The sequence below is a fragment of the Thalia democratica genome, chromosome 8 (assembly GCF_965202585.1).
Source record: "Thalia democratica chromosome 8, ktThaDemo2.hap1.1, whole genome shotgun sequence".
Taxonomy (NCBI): domain Eukaryota; kingdom Metazoa; phylum Chordata; class Thaliacea; order Salpida; family Salpidae; genus Thalia; species Thalia democratica.
Window position 1 is genome coordinate 52623924 of NC_139172.1, and position 11391 is coordinate 52635314.

Sequence of the window (11391 nt, forward strand, 5' to 3'; positions counted from 1 at the left end):
TAATTAAAATCAGTTCATATATTTAAATTATTTCTTAAATTTACTCAAATTAAATTCATGTCACTATATTTCATTTAGACAGCAAACAAATTTCTAATTTCCATACTAAAATAATTTTAATTAAGTCTTAAAACATTTAAACAGATCTATTTCTAACTCGATGAAAATTTTCCTTACAATTTTAAAGGATAAATAAACACTAATTTCTAACACGATTATCAAATTAATTACAAATAACATGATCACCTAACAATTATCCAAACGTACTAATAGCAATACATTATCAAACATCTCTAAATGATTCTATATATTATTATCATCAAAAAAACAATCTATTTTAGACATTGTAAGGAACTAATACAGGCCAAACATTAGGGAACTTTTTACTATTTGGCTGCTTATATTACGTATTATATTACGTATTATCATTGGAATTTCGCAGTTTATATCACAACTTGAAGCAAAAGAAAAAAAGCAGCTAATCAATGTAGCTTTAAGGTTTTTATTAAAGAAAGCATACAAGTGTGTAACCTATAGACGGTTTAGTTTTGTTCAATTTTCAAAAATCTCTCAAAGCAGTATTGTTCCTAAATAAATTGCTAATAATTAGTAGGAATTGGATTGATATTTAATATAAGTAATTGCTTCAGTAGTCGTAAAAGCTAAAGCACTTGGAAAAATTGGCTACATTCTAAAATGAACTATATAAATACAAAAAGCGCTATTTTCAAAATTTTCCCGCGCCTTCACAAAAATTTGGCGTGGTTAATTTTTTCCCGCGCTTTAGTCTTGCTGAGGTGAATCCCCTTGCTTGAGAAGATCTCTCTCGGTGGTGAAGAATTCGCACAATGGTGAGAATATGTGCTTGATGACCGGAATGCTCCAAGATTTTCCTAATAATTGCAGCCTGTTGATTAAAAACATTATACTTTACAAAATATACATTAATAAGTACATACACTAATCAAGGTAGGTTTATTTTTTATAAGATAATTTCCCGATAGTTGCAATATCTATGTAATAAAATATTATCTTTTATAAAATTCATTTGCACAAAAAAATCTTGCAGGAAATTGTATTTATTAGGTTATAAATCAACAATTGAATGTAGATTGTTAAGCTTGTTTTAGGTAAAAGTATGTTATGTAGCCCAATATAGCTATGATTTAACAGTTTATTGATTTTCTAAAACTAAATGAACTCATATGCAAAAAAGTATCAAAAAATAACTACCAAAAAACTCTAATGAATTGGTAGTAAAACATTTTTAGATTCAGAATAAATAAATTTAGAATTAATTATCTATACATTTATGCTCTACTGGGGTACAACTTTTAATTTTTTTTTGCAAGAAGTTAAAAGAATAATTAGAAAAAAAAATGTAAATTCTTTTTTACTGCTATTTTCTTTGATAAAATTTTATTCAGTTCTAAATTGTAATTATCACAATTTAGAGCTTTTAACATTGTACAACCATAATTTACATCTAGATCTAAAAATATAATATAATCAAACCTTTTTGTTTGCTGGAAATCAGCCACATCAGTATAGTGGGGGTCAAATCCGAAAACTCTGGAATAAACAATTAATAGTTTTTATTTATATATAAATATTCTTTACATTATAAATATTTAGCTTTTTGTATATAACATGAAAGATAAGATGGAGTCATTTTCCAAAAAACAAAAGCTTAAATACTATTAAAATTATTAACTTTAACATTTTAATGATTATATTTAAAACACAAGTAAAATAAAAACTAGTTACAATTTCAACTCCACTTGGTATTAAAAACATAATTTATGCTACTATCTTAAATCATACTTTTTAGTTTTTATTTTTGATTCTAAAGTTAAAAGACTTTCATTATTTAGTTTTATTTTTTAAACAAATCAGTTGTGTATTATATTCCAAAGTTACCAACTTTTTATTTCCCAATTATTATGACCTTTATAGTGTATATTGCAAAACTTATATCTAACTAATAGTCAATCTTAACATAATTTATATACATTTTTAAAAGTTAATATCATTAAACAATGGTCTCACTTTTCTATTTCACAAGTCAACAGTCTTTGGAGACAAAACAATTAAATACGTAGTAACGTTAGTGTATATGTAGAAGAGATAGAAATATTAACACCTTTATAGGTTACATGGCAAAATTTATATCTAACTAATAGTCAATCTTTACATTATTTATAAACACTCTTGAGTATTAATACCACTAAATAATTATCTCACTTTTCTATTTCACAGATCCACAGTCTTTGGAGGGTGCTGCCTGTTTCGTTTCTTACCAGATCTTCAATCAACCATTCTGAAAAATAATTAAAATTAATATTTAAAAAAAAATTATTACAAATTTCTTACTAAATATTCAACCAACCATTCTATAAAAATTAAGTAATAATTGATAAAAATTTGTAATTAGATCTTTAATTAACTTTTTTAAAAAACAACTATAATTATAAGTTTCGTACTATACCTTCAATTAACCATTCTAAAAAAGTTATAAAAATTAATTACAAACTTGTCAGTAGATCTTCAAACAGCCATTATAAAAATAAATAAACAATAATTACAAATTTCAACAAATTTTCATTATTGTGATACAGTTTATACAGTTACAAAAAATAAATTTATATAACCTTATAATTACATCAGAAGTTAGTTTTACTCTGGCCAGTTACATCGATTTAATTAATTAATTTTTACCAGATTTATTGCCTTTTGAACCGAATTGCTCTCGCTAGTAATTATTATACTTAATTATTTAAACAATAAATATTAACCCGATTTATTGTCTTTGAACTGAATTACTCTCGCTAGTAATTATTCTACTTAATTATTTAAACAATAAATATTTACCCGATTTATTGTCTTTGAACTGAATTATTTTGCTCGTAATTATTATACTTAATTATTTAAACAACAAATATTAACCCGATTCATTGTCTTTGAACCGAATTACTCTTGCTAGTAATTATTATAATTAATTATTTAAACAAAAAATATTTACCCGATTTATTATCTTTGAACTGAATTACTCATGCTCGTAATTATTATAATTAATTATTTAAACAATAAACATTTACCCGATTCGTTGTCTTTGAACTGAATTACTCTTGCTAGTAATTATTATAATCAATTATTTAAACAATAAATATTTACCCGATTTATTGTCTTTGAACTGAATAATTCCCTTCTGAACCTAATTCCTTATAATTATTATACTTAATTATTTAAATAAATATTTACCCGATTTATTGTCTTTGAACTGGATGATTCCCTTCTGCACTGAATTGCTCTTGCTCGTAATCGTCCTCGTCTTCTGCACTGTGGTCACTCTTCCCTTCTCCAAACATTCTTGAAGGGTCAGCTTGTCACCTTTGAACGGAATCATCTCCCTGTTAAAATTGAAGTAAATAAAAAACTATATATTTATATATATTTTTATAAATTTTTCTTCATAGGTCAGTCTGTTTACCTCGAAACAGATCACCTCTTTCTGTTGTGAAGATAGGTTTTATGAAAAGATGTGCTAGCTTTAAAACTATTAATTAATTTAAATTTTTAGCTATTTTACATTATTCTATTTTAAAGCGTGAGCTGTCAAATATAAATGTCATTTATAAACTAATAACCAAAACTTGCTTCTTACAGCTTTTTTAAACAACAAAGAAGTATAATTATGTGAAAATAATCATTGATTTTTTTTTTAAGATCTCAAAAACAATTTAAAAGTTTTTGTGCATAAATTCTACAAATATTTTGCTATACGTACCTCAACTGTTAACCTGTTAATACCTGGAACAGTTCTATACTGTTTTACTGATATATAATGCAATTATTTTACCTGTTCATACCAGGAATGTTACCCCAAAATCGTCTAGCTCTAGTTGCTGGTGATATTTCCACAGCGTCTAACTTAATTCCCTTGCGCTGTTAAAATATAAACACTTATTAAAAAATAAATTTACAGAAAACTTTTTACTTTGCTTAAGACACTTATTATTGACCAAAGTTTGACCATCAATTGAAAAAGATTCAAATTTTAAAACATTAGTACGTGAACTTTTATGACGTCATAAACAACATAAACCTAACTGACGTCATAAATAACACTAACACAATACCTAAAGCCAATGCTATGCAAGTTTTTTCATGTCAAAAAATCTCCCAGCAAATTAATAGCAGAAGACTCTCTGACTTCAAAAATAATCAAGACATAAACTTTTTAATCTCTATTATTGCAAGTCTTTGTCTTATCATAGAATTAAAAACACATATATAATAAACATAAAAAATAATTAATATAAAAACTAACTCCGAGCATCCTGTTAATAACATTTCTGTCTTTATTATTCATCGTATATAAACAAAATTAATGAAAATATAATAAATATTAAATATAATAAATAAACTAACCCCTAGTATTCTGTTGATGACATACATATCGTGATTTGTCAAAATAAAATATAAAAACATAAATAAATAAACTAACTACGAGCATTCTGTTAATGACATACATATCTTGATTATTCAAAATAAACGATTATATAAATATAAAATAATTAAACTAACCCCTAGCATTCTGTTAATGACATACATATCATGATTATTCAAAATAAATGATTATAAATATAAAAATGTATAATAAATAAACTAACCCCTAGCATTCTGTTAATGACATACATATCATGATTATTCAAAATAAATGATTGTAAATATAAAAATATATAATAAATAAACTAACCCCTAGCATTCTGTTGATGACATACATATCATGATTATTCATCCAACAGACATTCTCGAACAACCAGAAGAAATTCCGGTTATTCTGGGATGCCAGAAGTTTGCAAGTGTTCAGGATACGAACGTACTCGAAGAAAAGTTGGCCAGTTCCTGAAAGAAGTATTTATTATTTATAAAACTAGAAGTATATACTAATTGCTGGAAGATTTATAGTTTATAAACGATATTAAAGTACTGTTTACTGTAAGTTGCCAAAAAGTCAATCAAAGTATGTAATATTCAAAGAAAAGTATTCTTGCCTGCCCAGCTCTTATATAGCTTACCATGAACAGATCATTACAAATAAAAAATAAATTATATATAAATATTATTAAAATCATGTAACTATTTCTTACCTCCCCAAATGCCTTGTCTCCTGTGGTTTACCATGGAAAGATCATTGCAAGGACTTCCTCCAATAAGCAAATCGAAAGGTCCGTACTCAGCTAGCTGTGGAGTAAAAAACAGATGAAAAATATATACATGTATTAGAACTACATATCAGTTAGTAAGTCAGACATAGGTAATTTAGTCAAAAGTATCGCTTAATCTACAGAATGAAAAAATAGAGTTAAAAATTAACTTAGTTATCTAAAATACTTGCTCTTATAACTGTTTTAATTAAAGTTCTATGTCATACGGCTTACCTTTTATCAAGGATTTTAATTCATAGCGTATTCTTACAAATTATTTTTTTTAAGTTTGCAAGTGTAAGTGAAGGCTAGACACATACACAACATTTGTTTTAAGGAATATGTTTATAATATATTTATATGTAATATAACAAACTTTTTTGTCAGTGATTTTAACAACGTCACCGATTTGAATAACATCAGGAAAATGAGATCTCACTAGAGTTTAATAAACACATACATCGACTTAAATTAAATAAATAATTAACAGCTAAAAAACATAAAAACAAACTTTTTTGTCAGTGATTTTAACAACGTCTCCGATTTGAATAACATCAGGAAAATGTGATCTCACAAGAGTATTTGCATCATCATCAATCTCACTAGCTACGTAGATCTCTATTTTGAATCCTAACTTCTTGAGAGCTACTAGTCCTAAAATATGCATAATGTTATTTCAATGTGTATATTTTTTATTATATCTCAGATGCTACATACGTATATTTCTATTTTGAATCCTAAATTTTCAAAGCAACTAGACCTATAACATGTAATTTTTTCAATTAATTCGAGTTTAGTCAGTCTATAATACTACGTATATCCTATTTTCTTGAGAGCTACCAGACCTAATAATATTCAAATCGTTAAACTAATAAAAGTTTAGTTAATCAAGATACTACGTATATCTCTATTTTAAACCTAAACTTTTACACTGTTACTAAGCTTGTGTTTGACATTTTCATGTTCTTATAGTTTAAAGAAAACTTATACAATATTTTCTAGATTTTTGCTATTTAAGAACATTTCTACTTTTAATCCTAACTTCTCAAGAGCTACTAGTCCTCTGATTCATATTTACTTTTCAACATTTCTATTACATTTGGAATATAAGTAAGGTTGTAAAAATAATTTTTACCAGCAGAAATTCCATCAAACAATGAAAGAACACGAATTGGTTTCTTTTCAATTGGAACAACGCTTCTTGGAATATCTAGATTGTGCTGTTAAAATAATTTTGTTGAAACACTTTTTTCATTCATATTTACTTATTGTTTTAAAAATGACATATACTTATTCACTCTTACCATTGTTGAAAAATATGTTGATTTATGATCAGATAAAACTTTAGAGCTTATAAAGATTTTTATATAAAGTTATTATAACAAGTAAACAAACGGTTGCAGCTAATTTTAATTAAAACAAATATTTTTGTTTTATAACGCTAGAATCTTTTAAAAGGTAAAGGTGTCACGTAGTGTTGAAATAATAAGTTTATATTTTTATAAATATTACCTCATTATCAAGAAAATTGTTATCATTAACAAAATGTGCGAGTCCAGTTTTTTCTCCGAATCTTTTCTTAATAAGATCATTACAATTCTCTTCTTTGCACAAGAAGCATTTGAAGCTATTGTTTTTTACACATTTCATTACCTATAATAAAAATTAAGTAAAAATAGTTACAAATCTCTTCTTTGCACAAAAGCATTTACAACTGTTTCTTTTTACACATTTCAGAAATCCTAAATAAAAACTATACGTTCAATCTACTAAATACAAGCCTTAACATTACCATGTATAAAATTTTGTTCCAGTGGATTTCTTAATAAAGACACATAGTGCAATTTATACTTTTGAAACTGCTTTAACCACCTAGTTTTTATTGCTAAAAAATCTCTTTTTTAACAAAAATTCTAAATGACTTGTAATCATATCAGACTATATCAAAACCCATTTTACAGATCGGGATTTCTTAAGATTTTATAATCGCTTTTTGGCAGTTATTTAAGAAACTACCTCCCCCCCTTATTAGATATCGCCCCTCAACTAGATGGTTATCCATTCACTTTTTTGCTCAACTTTCTAGTTATTGTCCCCTAATTCAAAGTTTTTCATCCACCTAGTTTTAAGTGATAAAACAAAAAATATTTCTTCTAATAATAGTCTTAAATGACTTGTGATCATATCAGTACCAGACTATATAAAACTTCAAAATATTATTATACAGATCATTTTATAATCGCCTTCTTGGCAGATATTTAAAAAATAATTGTTCCCCCTTAAGTAGTAAAATACCCATTTACTATTTTGCTCCCTTTTCTATTTATTGTCCCTGATAGCCAAAGTTGCCCAATTTGAGAAACCTTGGTTTAAATCTTACCAAGAAGTCAAATATTAAATAGCAACCTGAAAAGTATAAATTTTATGACTTTTTGAAATATCGAAATCGCCTCTCTACTAATTATTGTCCCTCGACAATATACACAATAACAAACCATACATTTTTTACTCAAAACCCCAAAGTTATTTTTTTATGTACTCATAATGTTGCAAATTCTTACCTTTTTGGCAACTGCAGGTGACGCCATGTGCTCAATGCAGATCTGACAGAAAGATCTGAAAATTTTTTTTTTTTCAAATAATGCTCAAAGAATAACTTATTTTATAAGCAATATGCTGCCAAGCTGCCAGTGAAACCTTTAATTTTTTCAGATGTTTGGGCAACATTATATTAAAGATATTTAATGTTAAAACTTTGTTTTGTACTTTAAAATTTTTGTTCAAATTTTTCTAATAAAGCTTTAGAACTTAAAAACTTTCTTTTTTTTCCTTGTAAATTCAAAAAATGTTCGCAGTAAATTTTTAAAAATTTTATTTTTTTTTTTTTTGCATGTAAATTCGAAAATTCTACAGACCTGTTGCAGTGTTCAAGAGTGCAGTTGAATACGTTGGTTTTAGATAAGCAGATACAGCAGAACTTGTACGAGTTATAAGACCTCAAGAACATCTTTTCAAAGTAGAACCCCTGTTAGAAGAGTTTTTAGTTAAAAATTAAACAAAACATGTTTTTAGAAATCAAAACTAATTGAATATGGAATACTAATAAAAGTTACTTTTTGACAGTCATTAAATCATATTGATATGTTGCTTAATTATTTTTTGAATGTTAGTGTCGAAGATTATGTTCATTACAAATTTTATTATTTCTATTGAACTATTTACTTATAGTCATAAAATTTTTAACTTGTTAAAATATTTTACAATATTCTAACCTGACAATCAGTACAAATACTTCCAACAAAGAAAGGATGATTTACAACTAAATTAGTGTATATTAAATTTTTAAATAAAATAAATATTCGACCTGACAATCAGTGCAAATGCTTCCAACAAAGAAAGGATGGTTCACAACGTTCCTCCCAAAAGCTCCACAAACGAGACAAAGTTCCTCCAATTTCAATTCGTCTCTGCGTACCTGTGAAAATGTTTATATTTAATTTAGTAAATACCACAATACTACATACCAGCTAAAATTCTTCTAATTTCAAAATATCTCTTCGATACTGTAAAAATGTTTTGTGATGTTTCCTTATATTCATCAGTATTACTAACAAACAAAACATAATTCCTTTTGCTTCAAAGCATCTCTCTGCGTACCTATTTACTATTTATTCTTTATTTATATTTCACATACACTTACCATGTATCACTACCAACACAGTTCTTCTAACTTTAATTTCTGTTATATAAGTTTCTCTTTTATTACAAACTTATTCAATACTAATGTAGACTTTATCAAGCGAGTCTTTTTATTTTCCTAGTTGTATTTGTGACTTATTTTATATACTAGAGACGACGCTTGGTGACGCCATACCAAGCTGGACAATTAAAACTACATTGCATGTTATTCTAGCTTATGTTAAAGTATGTAGTAACCTAAAATTCTGATAAAATAACTTCACACATAACTTACAAATACTTTGCTTTAAATTTAATTTTTTTGTTTACTTTCACAAATACGCCTTTTTTCTGTTGACTAAAATCTTGCAACACTTTCTCATTTAATAAAATAAAGGAAAACAAGTTATTATATACATATTTGCTTTTTTACAAAATAAAAAAAGGTAAATTTTCACGAAAATTTATCACGAAAAGGTCTATTTACTGCTGACTAAAATAATTAAACAATTTCTCACTTAATTACAATAAAAAGATAACCAACAATAAAATAAACAAACTTGCACAAAAACATCCTTCCTCTGTTGACTGAAATCTCCCATCACAATTATAATAAATAAACAATAACAAATAAATATATCATATATTTTATTACTTGCACGAAAACGTCCTTCCTCTGCTGACTGAAATCTTGCAAAAATTTTACACTCAATAATAATAGATAAATAATTAATAATAATAAACAAACAAACTTGCACGAAAACGTCTTTCCTCTGCTGGCTGAAATCTCCCATCACCATTATATTAAATAAATAATAATAAATTATTATATACATATATTACTACTTACTTGCACGAAAACGTCTTTCCGCTGCTGGCTGAAATCCCCCATCACAATTATAATAAATAAATAATAATATCATATTTTATTACTTACTTGCACAAAAACGTCCTTCCTCTGCTGACTGAAGTCTGCCATCACCTGTACGTCGTCCCTCTTTGCTTTCTTGTACTTGAGCTGCCACTGCTTCACCTCCCCGTTCTGCCACCCTCCGAACGACCTCCCCCCTCCTCCGTTGGTCGTCCTCCGCCTCTTCTTCTTCGGTAGCCTGGTTGGAAAAACGTTTTAAAAATTAAACTTCAAAATTAATACAAATCTTCTTCTTCCGTAGCCTAGAATGATAGTTTTTATTTTAACCTATAAAATTTTAAATTATGTTTTATCACAACAGTTATGTTAAAAAACAAATTTATAACTGTAATTACATCTTTTTATAAAATAGAAATACTATTTTATTAAAATAAGGCTTGAAAACTAATAGTTTTTTTTTCATCAGAGGCTATAAAGTCAGGCAATAATTAAAACACCATCTCCTGGTAAGGTGGTGTACTTAAATTTATGAAACTTAAACAATTAACTTAAGAGAATGTTTTGTCAAGTTGTTAAACACGCAACACAATAGCAACATAGACAACAAACCCGAGTCACCTATACTCTCCATTTAATATAACTAATTCAAACTAAATATGTTATATTTAAAACAACAAAAAACCGTTATCTGAATCATTTATAATCTGCATCTCTTGTAATTAAATTAATAACAATATAAACATAATAAAAAACAATAACTTAATATTTATTTCCTCAACAAAACGCACCCGTAATCTGAATCATCAGAATCATCCACGCTTTCCATCTCCTCCTGATCCTCAAAATCACTTTCTCCTTCTTCTTCCACATCCATGTCTTCACTCTTCTCCTTACCATCTCCTCCCTTCTTCGCTCCACCCTTGCCCGCCTTCTTGACCGACCTTTTAGTTGATTGATCGGTCGAGTCCTCAACCGACGGTACGGATTCTTCATCGGAGTATTCCGATTCCTCGTCCTCCGATTCGCGGTAGTCCGGGTAGAACTTCGCCAGATCTGTGTGGAAGAAAATCACTTAAGTAGTTGAAAAATATTTTTCTTTATGACGTCATAAACATACGTTTAAATTACAATTGAAATGATAAACTTTGAGTTGTTTAAGGTTATAAAAAATTGTATAAAACTTAGTAATTTTTATGGGTTTTCAAATACTTTCTACACCAGTGTATGCAATGGCTGGTTTTTTATAATTAACCCAAAAAATTATTTTTTATTCAAAGTATTTTATTTTAAAGAGTTCATTAAAAAAAAATTATAAAAAGTAAATAAATATGATTTTTCATGCTAAATATTTTATTAAAACAGTACAGTGACAAACTAAACCAACATTCCAGATAAGTCATCTTCGATAGATAGTTTTATATTAATAACTAAAAAATTATTTTTATTAAAACTAACACTCCAAATAAGTCATCTTGGGCACAGCATCCATTTTATTTTGAGGAGAAAATCCACCTTTCGCCCATTTCAGCATGCTCTCTTCATCTTCTATTTTCTTGCCTGTGTTCAAAATATACAAAATTATTATTACCAAACAAAAAATTTATTAGACTCGCATTGTAAAAACGTGTTAGT

At 27.0% G+C, this 11391-nt stretch overlaps 1 protein-coding gene across 1 annotated transcript; it reads right to left on the minus strand.

Moving 5' to 3' along the window:
- Positions 1–783: 783 nt before the first annotated feature.
- On the minus strand, positions 784–9490 carry LOC145843315 (DNA (cytosine-5)-methyltransferase 3A-like). Its single transcript, XM_082950777.1, has 14 exons — positions 9449–9490; positions 8575–8685; positions 8126–8235; positions 7772–7826; positions 6723–6863; positions 6346–6430; positions 5722–5864; positions 5154–5247; positions 4760–4908; positions 3860–3945; positions 3262–3410; positions 2245–2320; positions 1516–1572; positions 784–907 (listed from the first exon to the last, which is right to left on the minus strand). Exons 1-14 carry the CDS (start codon positions 9488–9490, stop codon positions 784–786), a joined length of 1422 nt encoding a protein of 473 aa, XP_082806903.1.
- Between the last annotated feature and the right edge of the window lie 1901 nt (positions 9491–11391).